This window comes from Mytilus edulis, chromosome 9 (assembly GCF_963676685.1).
Source record: "Mytilus edulis chromosome 9, xbMytEdul2.2, whole genome shotgun sequence".
NCBI classification, from domain to species: domain Eukaryota; kingdom Metazoa; phylum Mollusca; class Bivalvia; order Mytilida; family Mytilidae; genus Mytilus; species Mytilus edulis.
In genome coordinates, this window is record NC_092352.1 from 6517273 (window position 1) to 6535786 (window position 18514).

The 18514-nt window shown below is 32.7% G+C and overlaps 1 protein-coding gene across 1 annotated transcript in view; it reads left to right on the top strand.

Annotated features, from left to right (window-relative positions):
• LOC139489415 (polycystin-1-like) overlaps positions 1-18514 on the top strand; it is a 50913-nt gene that overhangs the window by 13025 nt on the left and 19374 nt on the right. The window contains exons 7-20 of the mRNA XM_071275734.1: positions 108-276; positions 4014-4112; positions 4956-5155; positions 7526-7738; positions 9423-9553; positions 9955-10141; positions 10589-10677; positions 12717-12842; positions 13301-13409; positions 14115-14290; positions 15168-15321; positions 15632-15735; positions 16368-16777; positions 17432-17626. Of these exons, the coding sequence (XP_071131835.1) occupies positions 108-276; positions 4014-4112; positions 4956-5155; positions 7526-7738; positions 9423-9553; positions 9955-10141; positions 10589-10677; positions 12717-12842; positions 13301-13409; positions 14115-14290; positions 15168-15321; positions 15632-15735; positions 16368-16777; positions 17432-17626 (2362 nt within the window). The remainder of the gene's footprint in view (positions 1-107; positions 277-4013; positions 4113-4955; positions 5156-7525; positions 7739-9422; positions 9554-9954; positions 10142-10588; positions 10678-12716; positions 12843-13300; positions 13410-14114; positions 14291-15167; positions 15322-15631; positions 15736-16367; positions 16778-17431; positions 17627-18514) is intronic.

An 18514-nucleotide genomic window follows, 5' to 3' on the forward strand; every position in this document is an offset into this window, starting at 1 on the left:
GTTAACACAAAATCCAAGCCCACCCATCAACAACACGATAGAGGTTTGAAAACAGTAATGATATTATCTTAAACAATAATTTAAGATAATGAGAAGGTTTTTTTCAGGAATCCTTCCAAATGCATCGTCTGGCATACTGAATACGCTTTATCCAGGTGAAATGTATGAAAATGACGAGGTGGAAATAAAGGTGTACGTCATTAAAGGTGATAGGAGAGTTTCTGATTCACAAAACATATTCATTGCTGAAGGTAACCCACCAATTGTAGGCCTCAAGTAAGTGTATATAATGTTTTTTTTTTTTAAATATAAATTAAAGACTTTTGTTGTAAAAAAGACTGCAATTACTTACATCTACTTCACTTGGAGTCTGGATATTTGTCTCATTTGAAATCATACCACATATTATAATTTATATATCAAATGCAGTAAAAGATTAGAATTTTGACATCATAAAATGCCACTTGTCTGCCAAATTTTACTTATCACAAACAACTCTACATGTGCCATTATCTGATGCAGATGTTTTACCTGCCCATACCACCTGTGATCAATCCAATCTTTAGTTTTCTGTGAAGTGGATTATCGACTGTTGTTTTTTTTCGTTTTTTTTCTTTATGATATTATTTCGTATGTGTTTTTTGACTTGATGGTAAGTTTGGTTTCACTCTTTTAGTCTTTTGGAAAATGTTTTAGTGATGTGTTTAGATCCCTCTACGACGAAATTTGTTTTACCTGCACACGTATAAAAAATGCGTTTTTTTATCAAACGCAATCATAGGTTTGAACGTTGTTTTCATTGTTTATAATTATTTCGTTTGGGCTTGTATTATATTTCCCTCCGGTTTATATAACCCGTTCATCCTATTTCGACTCTTTAAAATACAAGAGTTTATCCTAAATTGAGGTAAATTATATGGCCTTTCAAATATTTTTTCGATCCCTGACACAGCTGAAGAGAAATTAATTGTCGAAATCCGGTTATGGTGTAAAAAATATTTAAGAACCTCATGTTTGTGGTTTATCATCTTTGCCGCATGTTTATTGTTTTCTGTTTGGTATTCAACTAATATGAAGATCCATTTGTTACATCTTTGTGATCAATTTATTTGACAATCGTTAATTGCAGTCAGCAGGGTTTAAGAACATCAGTTGTTCGACTTGCTAGACAAATGCGTTTTGTCAAAATATACCTTTTCACTCTTACTTCTCGCTTCTCACATACTTTTCACTTCTTACATTGGTATCAAAATAAGAAGACAAATTCAACATCTGAAAATGTCAATAAGACGATCAACCACAGCATTAATACTTTTATATATACATGCATTTCGTTGAAAGACGTTGGTGTTTTCAGCCTACGTTGTCATTTTCCTTTCTTGTTCATATAAACAAATAAATGTGGCTGTACATTGTACGAAAATGAGACAACAAACCGAAGACAAGGATTATCGCAAGACATCTAGATAACAATATACAGAGCCGCTGCAAATGTTTGCACTTGTCCTAAGTAAGGAATCTGATGTACAGTGGTTGTCGTCTGTTAATGTAGTTCATACGTGTTTCTCGTTTCTCGTTCTTATATGGATTAGATTGGTTTTCCCGTTTGAATGGTTTTACACTAGTGATTTTGGGGGCCCTTTATAGCTTGCTGTTAGGTGTGAGCCAAGGCTCCGTGTTGAAGGCCATACCTTAACCAATATTGGTTTATTTTTATAAACTGTTACTTGGATGCAGAGTTGTCTCATTGATAATACTAAAATTTATGATAAAAGAGATGATTTTTTTATTTCCTATCATTAATTATCCATTTTTAGATGGTGACGTTCCCTTGTCACCATCTTACGGTGATTATATATCTCAACGTGTACGATTCGCTCGTGTATGTAACAATGTTTTAGATTTTAACTAGAGAAATTTATGTATTACTGAAAAATTATTACACCAGGGTTTTCGATATCACAAACTAGTCAAAACATTTATTAAATTTTATCATCGGTATAAGGACAACATTCGTAAATATAGCTCAACATGCAGACTTCTTATACGTTCAGGTATTTCACATCCAATTTTTTATGGAAATATTCTTTATAAATCACAAAGGTGTCAGTATTCACCTCAAAAACTAACAAAACCTTTGAATAGACTTATTAAGAAGGGATATAGTTACGATACTGTTGTCAGGTCATTGAAGATTGCACATTTTGGCGTTAATATTGATTCACTTATAGGGTCTTTGCATCGGAACTAAACACATTTATTCAAAAAACAGTTGTTGGCATGACACGGGTTATGATCTTCTCATATGATGAAATCATAATCTTTCAGTCAGTTTAATTGAAGTCTGGAGCTGGTATGTCAGTTAACTGCTAGTAGTCTGTTGTTATTTATGTATTATTGTCATTTTGTTTATTTTCTTTGGTTACATCTTCTGACATCAGACTCGGACTTCTCTTGAACTGAATTTTAATGCGCGTATTGTTATGCGTTTACTATTCTACATTGGCTAGAGGTATAGGGGGAGGGTTGAGATCTCACAAACATGTTTAACCCCGCCGCATTGTTGCGCCTGTCCCAAGTCAGGAGCCTCTGGCCTTTGTTAGTCTTGTATAATTTTTAATTTTAGTTCCTTGTGTACAATTTGGATATTAGTATGGCGTTCATTATCACTGAACTAGCATATATTTGTTTAGGGGCCAGCTGAAGGACGCCTCCGGGTGCGGGAATTTCTCGCTTCTTTGAAGACCTGTTGGTGACCTTCTGCTGTAGTTTTTTTTTTTCTTTGGTCGAGTTGTTGTCTCTTTGGCATATTCCCCATTTCCATTCTCAATTTTATTGTCATTTTGTTTATTTTCTTTGGTTACATCTTCTGACATCAGACTCGGACTTTCTCTTGAACTGAATTTTAATGTGCGTATTGTTATGCGTTTACTTTTCTACATTGGATAGAGGTATAGGGGAGGGTTGAGATCTCATAAACATGTTTAAATACCTCTGCATTTTTGCGCCTGTCCCACGTCAGGAGCATCTGGCCTTGTCTTGTATTATTTTAATTTTAGTTTCTTGTGTACAATTTGGAGTTTAGTAAGGCGTTCATTATCACTGAACTAGTATATATTTGTTTAGGGGCAAGCTGAAGACGCCTCCGGATGCGGGAATTTCTCGCTACATTGAAGACCTGTTGGTGACCTTCTGCTGTAGTCTTTTCTGTGGTTGGGTTGTTGTCTCTTTGACACATTCCCCATTTCCATTCTCAATTTTACACTCATACCATATCTTTATAAATCTATTAAACAAAAGAAAGAATAAAAAGTACGACAAATTGTTAAAAAGTATTATGATCTGGTCTTATATATAAAATTTTATAGAAATTTTTTAGTTTTAGGTTCAACCCATCCTTAAATAAAGATGTGGTTTCACTACGACGTATCAATAAAACGGACGTCGATTAGATAATAACAAATTTGGACGTCAATTTGAGACCAATAAAAAAGACGTCGATTAGAGGGAAATAAAATTGGCCGTCGACTTAAAAAGTTATTTTATTGTGACGACAGATATGGACGTCGATTTGAGGAACGTAGATACTGGACGTCGATCTGAGTCGGTCCTCAATGCTCTTCAACTTCGTACTTTATTTGGCCTTTTTAACTTTTTTGGAATTGAGCGTCACTGATGAGTCTTTTGTAGACGAAACGCGCGTCTGGCGTATATAATACATTTAGTCCTTGTATCTATGATGAGTTTATTTACATATATATAACTCGCCCAACTAGATTTCTTTGATTATATACCGAACGTCTATCTGAGTCTTACATATATATAACTCGCCCAACTAGATTTCTTTGATTATATACCGAACGTCTATCTGAGTCTTACATATATATAACTCGCTTAACTGTAAAAAAATGTAAATTGAACCATTCAATATCAACGACTAAACAAATTATATTTAACACGCACTTAGGATTTGAAACATCTGCATCTTTGTATGTGTATGAATTTATTTCCAGTTGTATTACAAACTGCGGCAAAAAGGTGAACACAGATAGTCGGTACAGCCTGGCTACATATGTGGATGGTTGGACAAGAGGCGTGTATTTCTTCTACAAGTAAGTAAACGCACTGCGTTTTAGTATGCCAAAATTAGTAAGTGAAGACACACTGTCCTTACAACCATACTTCACAAGTAGTGTGTTCTTTAAACTTCCTACACATGATGTGAGTAAACACAGACCGACAGTACTGTCTGGCTTCACACTTGATATACATTTACAAGCAGTAAACACATACATTCCTTACTGCCTGGCTACATATGTTGGCGACCTGTTAAGCGTTGTGCACTTCTTCAAGTCAGTGATGACACACTGTTCGTACAGCCTGGCGACATATCGGACGGTGGGGCAATGAATTGGTACTTGAATGAATAAATGAATACACACCACAGAGTAACTTTTGAAAAATAAATGAAATGAGACATTGAGTTTTATTCTTATTCTGTTGACGTGATTTCCCTTTCTTTCCTGTTTCTGTCTTAGGGTCCATACGTAACCTGACTTAATTCAAAATTTCTCTACCTGTCCGTCATACCCATACGCATTTGTCAGTCCATATCGACGACGACCTACTTTGGAGACCGACCTACTTAATTAAAACGTTTTTTTGTCCTGCTGAATGTGCAAGAAAAATTCCCCATTGGACGTTAGACAATCATCAACAATCAACTAATATATCACTCAGTAACATCTTCTTCTATTCAAATTGTTTGATGGGTTTTTGATTTTTGATTTTGCCATTTGATAAAGCACTCTCTTTTTTAAATTTTCCGTTCGGTATTTTTGTTCTTTTACCTTTTTCAATTAATTATTGTATATTGCTTAGTTCTAATTGATATCAACAATTCGTTCATTAATTCTATATTTCTGCTTTGTAATTTAAATCATTAATTTATTTAGATGGATACTTTTTGGTGTATCATGGACTGGTATTAAGTCTGAAGTAGCTGAATCAGAATGGAACAAATATGCTAGTGCTGGTATGGAAGGTCCGACCATGGCAATACTACCTAACTGCAGTAGACTGCAGAGCAACGCCTCCAGATATTACTACTTTAGGGTCCAGACATGGAGATGGGGAACTTCAGTGAATTTATGCGGTATGAACTTGTGTTAATACTATACATGCAATTTGAAGATTTGCTAATTTATTTTTACAAAGTCTTTTCCTTAATTTCGTTATAATGTACAAACCGATTACATTTTCATTTCGAAATTATTAAGTTAATCAATATTTCTAAAATATGCGACTAAGAATACCGGTATATTTTGATATTTCGAATAACTGTTAAAACTAATGTTAGTTTAATTAAATATACGGCTAACACATGGATCACGTCTAGTCGATCCTGTATTTTAATTTTGTTATTGGTGCTCAATATATATTTTTGTGATTATTTTTTGTCTCCTCGTCGTTTCTTCCTATTTGTTTTCAGTTGACTTTTGGTTTTTGGTAGCTTTGTGTCGTCTTCATTTAAAAAAATGCTGTCTAGGTGTCAATGAGAAAACAAAGTACTAAAAAGTAAAATCACAAAAATTCTGAACTCAGAGGAAAATCCAATCGGAAAGTCCATAATCACATGGCAAAATTAAATGACAGAACACATCAAAAACGAATGGACAAGAACTGTCATATTCCTGACTTAATACAGGCATTTTCAAATCCTTTGACGACAGTCTCATCAAATTCCGTGATATTTACAATGATGCGTGAACTAAACAGACATAATAAATAAAATAGTCAAAATACAGGTACAGCAGTCATCATTGTGTAACAATTTTAAAAGGAACAATTTAACAGAACTCAAAAACATCTATCTTCAAACACATTCATTGATTGGCGTGTCTGACGTCAGAAAATTTTATACGTCACATATATTTGTCTTTCAATGTATATACAAACAATTTTAAAATTTCACATGGGCAATGTTAGCATACAGGGTTAAAAAATCAAAAGTATGTAAGATTTAATTTCAGAAATAGACCGAGATTTAAAATAGTCCAAAAGTTATATAGAATTTATAAGAAATAAAGAAACGTTAAGATAAAAAAAAAATTCGTGCATCCGATGCGCTATTCTGTATTCTACATCTGCCACAACTCTCAAATCCAAATATTTGAAAGCCAATGGCAATGATAAATATAACACAAATATGACACCATTACTTGACAGGAATACAGTACAAATAAATGCAAGAACATTTATGACAGAGCAATACACAAATAAAAAAATTCAATAGTACATTTCGATATGCTAACCACAGAATAAAAACTAACACGTTAAACAAAACAGGACAGCACACAAAACAGCACAACAGAACCACGAACTGTCTTTTACACGACTGAACCAACGCCACAAAAGTGACGTCACAGGTAAATTTCTAAAAAAAATAATACTGTTCAAGATCATGTTTGTAACTATGTGATTTGATGTATTTCATAAGAATTACAAGAATATTAAAATAGAAAATGAGGTTTTATTATTTTTACCTTTGCAAGGTCCCCATTCATATATAATGCGGCTTGCTACGTTAATACTGGTGACTTAAACAATGTCAACAACCCATTTCTGTGTAATGTGTTATCCAAAGGCCCGAAATATAGTAAGCCTAAAACCAACAATATGAAACATAGCTTCAAAATAACGATAGATTCAGTCAATGATAATGCCAGCCAATGGGTAAGACGTGGATGCTCTTTCAGAATGGATTTTAAAGAGAAAATCCTGCATAGGTCTGTTTTATGTTCATTTTCGGGATTTTAACCAAAGATGAAGAACTGGATCTTTATTCACTGTATTGGATACCTTTACTGCATAAGAGAACCTTCCTAACAACGGAATAGTGCTGGGTCTTCGAAGTGCTCCATAAAACTTTTTTCTAAATTTCAACATCAATTTGATCAGCAATCAAAGACGGGCTTCAAATTATTTCGAAACGACGTATTCTAGAGAAGGCGTGAATCAGAAAAAAAGTAAACCGACAAAAATACTGAACTACGAGGAAAATTCAAAACGGATAGTCCCTAATCAAATGGCAAAATCAAAAGTTCAAACACATCGCATGAATGAATATCAACTGTCATATTCCCGAATGGTACAGGCATTTTCTTCTGTAGAAAATCGAGGATTGAAATTGGTTTTAAAGCTAGCTAAACCTCTCACTTGTATGACAGTCGCATCAAATTCCATAAAATTGACAACGATGCGTGAACAAAACAAACAGACATAATAGGTAAAAATGTCCAAAAAAAATCAGCATTCAACATTGTGTTATAATCTATATGTATCGCTTTATGTATGACTCTTTTGTCAGGTTATTTCAGACTTATGAGTCTTTGATATCTTTGGCCTTTCTTTTATAATAAACTTTTTGCAACGAACATGCAGTTTGGAAATAAACAAATAATATGAAAACTTAGATTTAGAAAGAAAAAAATGTTGGCCTTTAATGATTTTTCATATACTTAAGGTTGGGCATCCCGGACTTTCTGGATTAACGAACGACCGTCAAGTTTAGACGCTACTATCACAGTAAACCCTCCTGTTGGAGTGGCCTATGAAACGAAATTCAATGTCAGATGTGGAGGTTTTAAAGACTACGAGGATGGTATTAACTTCAAATTGTATAAATTTGGGTACAGGGCAGACTATTCAAAGCCATATGTATGGTTCTATGAAGGAAGTAAGTTTCAAGTAAACCATTTTATAATGCTGGGGTTTTCTGTATTTAAACATTTTGATGTCTTTTGTTTTTTTGCGATTATGAAAAAAGTAAAATAAGAACAATTCCGAACATCAAGGAAAATTCAAATGTAAAGGTCCCTTATCAAAAGGCAAAATCAAAAGATCAAACGCAACAAACAAAAGGCAGACAACTGTCATATTTCTCACTTGGTAGAGCATTTCCTTGTGTAAAAAATGGTGGACTAAATCTAGTTTAAAAAGGAAAGCATCAGTGCTGGTCTTGTTATTTGTTAGTTATAAAAATTGACCTGAAGAAAAAACGAACCGATAAAAAAAATATTTAAAAGAAACAGTAAAAACAAAAACCAACTAAGCGAAAAAGCCAAACAAAATTAAGCAAAGCATTATACAGAAAAATAATTCATTGCATCAGAAAAATTCTGGTAGTCCTGGAGGGTAAAATATTCATGCTCCAAAAGTAACACCTGTATTATGACTCCTGATAAAATACGTTGACGTGTCATACGAAAATATGGACAAGACTACTTGAATTTTGAAGGCAACGCATAATGAATAAAGGCAGTAGATCATGAATAAAGGCAACAGTAGTATACCGCTGTTTAGTTTAATATTAAGGGGTTTTCAGACGCTTCGTATTGGTTATCAGTTTCTATGTCACTGAATGAAAGTGTGATGTTAATCAGGACAAGTAAAGCTCCGATAATCAATCCCATTCGGAGATGTCGCAATTGAAAATAAAAGGAAAGGATTCCTTTTATCACATGTAAAACAGAGAACTGGATTCTCTGTATTAAGGGCGAAATAGAAAAAAGTAAAATAACAAAAATATCGAACACCAAGGAAAATTCAAAACAGAAAGTACCTCATTGAATAGCAAATGCAAAAAAAACCTTAAACACATCAAACGAAGAGGACGAGACTCCCTATACAACACAAGAAACATACCCCTGTCATTTGACACAGATATTCCTTTATTGTTGACCAACTTATATTGTCGTTCTTAAACTTTCAAAGACTTGACATCAAAATGAAAAGAACACTTAGTACTTATATATATTTGGTGCATGTGGAAACACTTTTCTAAATTAGCCTTCAACAGGAAAGCTCGAAAAAAACCAACATTATAGCCAAAGTTCTGTAAATTCCGAAATACGTACGAACCTGTGTGTATATATATATATAAAAGGGATAACCAAACTTATCTGATCCAAATTTAGCCCAAATGAGTTGGAACCTTATGTTATTAATATTTTTTTTTAGATCTATCACCAAACAAATAAAGTATGTTTTTCATCTTATTAATTCCGAAGCACGACCGACTGAGGTGCTGATAATCTCGAGGGCAAATAGGCACCAGCAGTAGTATAGATCCAGTGCTAGAAAGGGAAAACATTATCATATAACAACATCTAACTGAACAGTTATGAACCTTACGATATATAGCTATCTTGGTAGCAGTTAGAAAATATTATAATATACTGTTGTTATAATGCTACGTTGTAATAGAGATCTCATTTTTATGTATCTGTGTTTATTTAATTAAAGTTTAATTGAATAAATGAAAAAAACGTATTTCGAAACTCTATCGTTAAATTGATATACAACTTTTACATTAGATATTACAAGGATATCCATACATAGTTTATATTTTATATAACTAGGATATCCATACAACGATGGTTCTGAAGGACCAATACCAGATGGTTTACCAGAAAACAGCTATGATGTAGAAATTATAGCTAGGGCTTATGATCATAATGGAGCGTTCGCCGATAAAATAGATACTATAAGAGTGAGTCTCCATTATTATGTTTTTTTTTATTTTAACGAGCATATGCTTATTACATATTAATTAGATTACTTTAGCCGTATTTGGCACAATTGTTTTGTGAAATTTTGGGTTCTCAATGCTCTCCAACTTTGTACTTGTAACAATGGCTATAACAGTGACAATTAAATATGAGTTATCCTAGGAATTTATATTACGTATTGTGGAAAAGAATGTTTATTTTGATCTTAATGTGACATCAGTCTCTATCAAATCCAATAATTTGCAATTGTCAACATTGCTTTGATATTGGGAGGACTTTGAACACATCGAGAAACTTTTAAAGGATTCCCCCCCCCCCCTCTTTTGCACAATTGCAAGATAAAAGATTTTTTATTCATTCTTTCTATTTTGTAATTTAAAAGGTTGACCCAGCTAATCAGCAGGACGTTGCAAACATTTTGGTCAATGCGACAAGTGAGACTGGAATAGTTAATAATCTATTTGTGGGAGCTGATATTAAGATAGCACCTATTGCTAAAGTTCTTGGTAAATTTCTCAACGAAGAGGCGTATAGTGCACCAACTGACCAGGAAATAATAGCTACTACAAGTAAGTAATTTATTTCTTTATAAATTCTCTTAAAATCTAGCTATTCGCTAACGTGATATTGGTAAAGATATTTTTTATAAATTATAGATTTTTAGAACTTGATATGATAACGGATTTATGAGTATCTCCGGTATGAGCATGTGACGAATCAGCAGCAATAGCAAGAAAATTTGAAAGATTTACATAATCAGATGATGAAATAGGACATATTTTGCTAATACTTGTAACTATTATTAAGAAATGTGTTTTCATTGTAAGCTTATTTTCATTAATAGTTTCTAGGGAGTTATTCACCACACACTCTTGTCTATTATTTGGTGATCATGCTAATTTTCAATTTAATCGCATTTTTTCAGCCTGTAAGGAGGCCGACTTTTTTTAAAACTATTTTTTAAAAATATGCAAATATTGATTATCGACATATTTATTACTTTCAATTGTCTTTAGTGGCGACGAATATGAACGAGACCGCCCGACTGGCAATGGAACAACAACTCATAGCTGAGAGAGGGGAAGCAAAAGTTAGGAGAACAGAGGTAATTATAGCAACGTCGTGGATATAAATGTCATTGAGATTAGAAATTGTGACATACTGACTGTCAACCAACCCCGGATGGCGAAAGTAAAATTTGTGAAATAAAATCGTTTTTCATCATAACTTTATTCGAAGAATTTTCGGTTCAATAATACACTGTTTTCGTCGTCTTGAGAACAAGTTCTGAGTTCTCTTACAGAAGTGTCGACATTTTTGGAATGTTCCATTTGTGTCATATTGCCGATTATATATTTCGATGGGGTCTGGATTTGCAACAAATAAACAATTTACAGGACATAGTCTCAATAAGTTGTTACTTCGTTTCGTGTGCGAAATTTAGCCAAAACGCAATCTAATTAACTATCGAGTTGACCTTCTATGACCATATAAGCAATGTGAACATAAATACAGATATAAATAGATTAAGCAATTCGTGGAATTAGATTTTTATAGGTCTGTTAAATTTTGTAATATAGATTGAAAATTTATGTTTTTCGTCGTTTTTACCTTTATAAGAATGATTTTGTGTGGGTCGAATCAGTTAATCAAATTATTTACCTTTGTTTCACTTTCAATGTTGACATTCTTTTCCTTTAAATACCCGTACACGGGCAATGCATGCGTTATTCTATAACTTTCTACGGGGTTAAATTGGAGTTCACATGAATATGGATTTAATGAGGTCGACTTATTTACTTGCAAGTGGATAATTCATTAGCAATGTTTATTAGCTTAATTTGACAAAATTGAACCATTTTAGCTGATAAAAGCAAATTATTATTTCACTTTTTCACTTTCATTAATGATTGAACTAAAAAAATCATACTTTTATTTTTTATATATCTCGTAGCTAGTGCCCATCAACAGAAGACGGTTTTCCTATCGACGCACCCGTCAATTTGATCATGTTATATAAAATATTAAATATAATAGTATACAGCTACTGTATTAACTAAAAAAACCTCATATATATTGAAACCAACTTCCGAAGTAAATATCAGTTTGTCAAAAGTCAGTAAAACCACATATTCACCGAATCAAAATACAGTAATTGTTCAAATCTGTTTTCTGAGAAAGTGCATGCATGTGATAACAATTATTTACCAAAAATAATTGTGCATCCAATGATTTAACCATTATTATTCACTTTGAAGCACGCGACGGTTTGCGCGGCTAATGTACTTTTTCCCAAGGTGAATATGCAGTTCTATATATAAAAAAAATCCATTTTAAATACAACTACCACCTAGTTAAGTTCTATCACTTTGAAATATTTTGGTATACCCAGAAGGAATGTACGACATCTAAACACTAGTAAACTTCTAAAGCTGCTCGTATATGAAAGACCATACTTTTTGTTTTAAGTATATCAGTATTTATTTAAAGAAAAGGTGAAATATGAACCAGACCTTTTTGATATAGGTTATATAATTATTTTCAAACTCACATGATATATAAGATTAAACAATTCGCTGAAAAAAATATAACCATTGAGTGAAAGGACATTATCTATTTATCTTTAAAGTTAAATGAAATGATTTTCCTGGATATTTATGTCCTCTCTGTATTCATTTTGTTTGTAGCTTTTGATGTTGCTCTTAAGTGGTTGAATAACATATAAACCTAAAAATTAATAGATCACATATAAGTTAAGACTTGTCGTCATATAAAAAAAAAAGATGTGGTATGATTGCCAATGAGACAACTCTCTACACAAGCGACCAAAAAAACACAGACATTAAGAAACCTCTACCAACAAACATAATAACAGCATCAACACATGTGTTCAAAAGTGGACAGAAAAGTAAAACGAATGAGCTACAGTGCTACACCAATCCCCTCCCCTGGAATAACTTCTCAAATTAAGTTTGATGAGAAATTATCTAAAGAAGAAACACGTTGTATATTAAAGAAAAATAAGATATTATCGAAAATGAGAATACACTTGGTTGCATCAAGTTAACATCAAGACAGAAAAACCGCTCACAAATGGGATAAATATATTGGTCAATTTGTTTATCGACTACTTTGAAATTACAGACACGAGCTGCTATACTAGATGGTTTTAAGAGAATACAAGCCCCTTCACTTGAAGCGGTACAAAATACTGCTGCAGCGTTATCAGAACTGACTAAGAAACAAGACGAACTTACAGAAACTGCTCAGGTACTTTAATTTACAAATAAAGAAATTTAACCTACACTCAGACTCTGTAAGTATAATATTTTGTATATCGGATCTATTAAACCCTGAAATGAAACAAATCAATGAAAGCTAAATCAAGGGTCAGGACTTTAAAACAAAATCCTAAGTAACTTAATGAAGTTGCATTATTGACACACGCCAATTTGGTATTACGAATTCCAACCAACGTACACAAATATTTTTTTAATGTGTCTTGTATGCACATTTCCAACATTCATGTCAGGATGTCTGGTGATCGGTTAAGCTCGCGCATCTTAACCTCTAGTGTTTATCAGAAAAGCGTATTGCCAACTGTTTTTGTATAATCGACATCTTTGAGAAACAAGACATACATACATGTATATTTCGACCGATTACAGCCCATGATTGATATAACATATATTTTGTCGCCTGTAGTATTTATCTTATTTCTCAATTAGGACGATGCTACAGAAATTTTACAAAGTTATACAAATTTACTTAGAGATGTAACGGACGTATCGGCTGATGACCGAGAGGAAACTGCAACTACTATGGTGGAAGCTTTAGGTAAAATTCATATAAAAGTATATATAAATAATAAACCCAACATCATACAAACATACGAATATGCGGTATGATGGTCAATGAGATAACTATCCAGCAAAGTTCAAATGTCGAAGATATAAGCAATTACAAGTCATCGTTTTTATCATCAACATTCGAGGAGCTCAATTTTCTTATTCTCTTACTCTTAACTTCCCACTCTTTAATATTATCATACCTAACGATATAGAAAAAAACTCTTATCAAATATACCAGGATTCCAATTTGGTACGTCAGACGCTAAGAGACCCACTAGTGACACTCGAAAGACCTTGATCTCATTCTAGCGATGTTACTAACATATGTAGATTAATAAATCACCGTACTACCACAGGCAAACTTGAGCAAAGAATTAAAAAGGTAGTACATTTTAGACGTTCTACATTTTACATTATAAGGGGATAAGCCTGACATAAAAGAGGGCCGAAAGATACCAGAAGGACAGTAAAATTTTCACAGAACAACTGCAATTCGTTTAACTACATTTCAAATTTGAAGAGTTGTAATTGAGACATTTATGTTGTAAAATACATAATATTGGTGTGTAATTATCTTTAGGTCTTGATACATTTAATTAGTCAATAGATTATGCATTGGGGTTGCTATAAAGCTACTAACAGTTTAAGTATGAACTTACAATCAGAAGTTCATGTAGTTATATTTTGCTAGGTAACTTGATGCATGCTGCTGGTCACATGTCTGAATCTGCAGAAGATCAGTCAACATCATTATATAATGAATACTACTCAGGAATCTCTACAACGCCCTCTGGTGTCTCGACAACAACATTAACTGCAGCTCAGTTTCAGGCAAAACAAAATGAGCTGGACCGGCAGAAGACTAAGGTAAAGTAATGTAATGCTAATATATTCAAAGTCAGATTTAGATGGTGATTAAATTCAGGTACATATATTTTTAAAGCTTTTCGAATCCTCTTAAATTTGATTTTGTATTACCTTACGTACTTACACTTGAACAGATTTGAAAAAAATAGTATCACATTTCATGTAAACCACATTTTCACTTTCGTTAATATAAATGTTGATTCTGAACCATTGCAGGTTTTCATGTTCATTGACAATTCTTGATTTAAGCAACAGTAGTTTAACTAGTCCATTGCTAATCAATCCATATAGAAGTCAAATTTAAGTAACGATCAAAAACTGAGGGAATCGAATGAACCCCAACAAGAATTAGATTAGTAATATAAACTCAAACTGATCCGGATCATGGAGGGTATTAAGGAGGATCAAAAGAAATCACATCAGAAGTACAACGATCATCAAAATGAATTTGACCGATACAATATGTCTTTCCAAAGCTAACAAGTCACATTTTTGGCAGTTGGAGATATTCATGATCATTATCATAAAATTGCGTCGTACATAAATACTTTTATTCTAAGTGTGTTCTATCCACAATTGGCATATTTTTGACTGATTCTGATATGTGAATAGCAGATGATACATACAGAGCAGCTAACACTTTCCATTTAAACTCATCCAGTATCGTTCGATATTGTGGAAATATGGATACATCATTTTCAGAACTGTAAAACACGAGACATAGAATATGAAATAAGAACTGCAAAAACATTTATATTTTCTTGCTTTAAATGGTACAATTGTTAAATATATCGGGAACCAAGAGAAGACTTCAATTATCGGAGAAAATATCATCAGCAGTGATATAATTTATTTTTTATTTTTCATAATGCTACAGGGAAAAGAAATATACTCAAAAGTGGAAGCTCAAACGGATAACTTGATCAAAACAATATCCACATACAAAGTTGTTGGTGAAAAAGACGCCATATTAGAATCACCGAAACTCAACATAACTCTCAGGAAAAGACTGACCATTGATATGAATGATAGTGAGTAGACTTTATAACGTTATTAATAAAAATTAAATTTACGACAATAAAAAAAAACGAAGAACAGGAAAACTCATAACGGAAAACACTTTATCAGTGGCAAAATCAAAACCTTAACTCATCAAACGAATAGAAAACAACTGTCATAATCATGATAAGGCACAGTATCATAAGCTCAAAAGCAGATTAATGTAAATTGATAAATATCTTCTAACCCTAAAGAATAATCATATAAAGATAATAATCTATATTTAAAGAAAAAGAAAAAAGAAAAACAATTGATTTATTAAATACTACTTTGATGTTTTAGAACCCCTTCTAGAAGTAGGTGGATTCTCGAGTGTACTAATGCCAAAGTCACAGTCTATATTTGGTGATACGGGGAATGAAACAACATTTTTTGTTGCCACAGAGGTAGGTCCAGCTATATTACGTCACTAACTTATGTAAGTGTAAAAAATGTATTCGACATTTGCATAATAGTGCTTTTTGATTAAAATTCTATATAAATGACCACATGATTGACATGAATATCAATCATGTGATCATTATTATAAATTTTCTGTTTACCAAACTTTGAATTTTTCGAAAAACTAAGGATTTTTTTATTCCAGGCGTAGATTACCTTAGCCATATTTGGCACAACTTTTTGGAAGTTTGGATCCTCAATGCTCTTCAACTTTGTACTTGTTTGGCTTTATAAATATTTCGATTTGAGCGTCACTGATGAGTTTTATGTAGACTGGCGTATGGCATACTAAATTATAATCCTGGTACTTTTGATAACTATTGTTTCAAACGTTTTCACGTCGTTTGTTATTTGCCATGGCGTTAGCAATTTCTCTTTGACATATGCATTCTTAAAATTTTCCATTTAAAAACACTTGTTGACCTATATAGATACCTGACAATGCATACACATTAAAAATTAACAATAGATTCTCCTTTAATTTGTAGCTTTAGTGCGAAAGACAAAAAAAAAACAAACCCAACTGTAATATTCATGATATTTTTGCACGCTACAGTAATGTAATCTGATTTTACAGGCTTTGAGAATGACAAACAATCCTTTCACATGGACGGACACTACAGCAGGGTCAGCTCAGAAAATTTCAAGCGATGTTGTGTCTTTGAGATACCGAAATGATAGTGGTTTAGAAGTACCTGTTGAGGATAATTCTCAGATGTTTGATATTTTTGTTGATCGTACTAACTTTGACACTAGTGTAAATATTGTCAGAAATGTAACCAGGGCTTGGGATCAATCAATGGTCATACATAGTGTTAATATAGAGAATACTGGGTCATTGCATATAAAACTAGAACAGATCCTCAACATCACAGATATGATAGATTACATAGAAGAGATGTTTGCCAACGTCGCAAATAATACAAACGATACCCAGACAGAGTTTGCACTTGAACTTAAACCAGTAGAGTGGTACGTCTTTGTAAAGTAAGTGCGATTTTTATAAAACTAATACAATGTTCTTTCAATAGTCATCAAAATTCCTTTCATAAAACTAAAAGAACATAATCCAAAGGAACATGAAAAGAAAATTTCATATTTATGTTTTTAAGAATTAAAGTCTTGGCCAACACTTTTGAGATGTAAATTATGCCGTTAGTTTTCTAGTTTGAAATGGTTTACATTGTCATTTCGGGGCCTTTTATAGCCTACTATACGGTATGGGCATTAATGTTGAAGGCCGTACAGTGACCTATAATTGTTAATTTCTGTTTCATTTGGTCTCTTATGGAGAGTAGTCTCATTTGCATTCATACCCCATCTTCTTTTTTATATGTGGAAGACCGTTTTCACTTGAAAAAAATCTAAATTTATGATTATAAGTTACCGTTCAATCACTGCGTCTGGTTTTTATTTTGGAATGGGGTTGACACCTATTCGCCTAATTCACAGTTTGCAACTTCATTGGCGGCTTGTTTAGAGTTGCTAAATGAAAAAAACTATATAATATAGTATTCGAGATAGATTATAAAACATAACAGATACTTACAAACGTAAACATAACACAACCTATTATGTCTAAAAGAATTACAGCCATCAGAGTTGAAAATATCTCCTATACTTCTTTTTCCTGTGATCTAGAGCAAATGAACCACCAACAACCACTGATTATGATTTTAACTGTACCCTTCCATTGTCGGATGATGCTTTAGCTGAAATGTTGTCATACATAGACGCCAAGAGTTATGAAAATGATACCACTGCTGACCGGTCATCATACATTCATGAACAACCAGACAGTTATACTTGCTTTTTTACAAATGATTTCCTGAGTATGTAAGTATAAATTACATAAACTGACATATTTTTGTTTACAATTAAACTTTTTAGAATGTAAGTATTAAAATAGTGCAACAGATTCATCGATAGGTATACATACAATTGAATCTCGAAATATGTAAATATTAAAACAAATAAATATGAATATAGTATTTCTAAACATGATTTACATTTTTGGTTGTTTTGTTTTAATCAAAATTCGTTTTGATACTTAAAAGTGTTGAATTTTGTATAAGCTTTTGGTTTACAGCGTACGTGATGTATAAGATAATGACACTGATTTTAATTTGAGGCGTTAAGATCCACATGATGTGTAAATATGTAGACATAGATGTAGACAGAGATAACTACTTTTTCTGACCAATTTCCCTATCACCACCAATTATGAATTTCAGCAGGCACAAACATATTTGTTATGAAATTATCACCTTTTAAATATAAGAGGCTTATCACAATAAGAACACACAGACCTGTTTGGTTGTTAAATCGTCAAGGTTTACTGCCAATAAGTTATTCAAGTCCCCAGTTACTTTTTGTCAATCCAATATAGAGTTAGGTTACTGGTATCAGTGTGTGTAAACTGACATTACAACCTTCATTGGACCATTATACACTTATACATTATACAATAACAAATGAATTTAAAAAGTCGTTTGAATTTAATACAAAAGAGGCGAAAGATACCAAAAGGACATTCAAACTCATTAGTTGAAAATAAACTGACAACGTCATGGATAAAAATAAACAAACAAACAATAGTGCACAGAACACAACATAATAGACTTAAGACGGAGCAACACGAACCTTGTCAAAAACTAGTGGTGATATCAGTTGCTCCTATAGAGTGAGAAGTTTCTTCTCCACATGTGGCAACCGTCGTGTTGC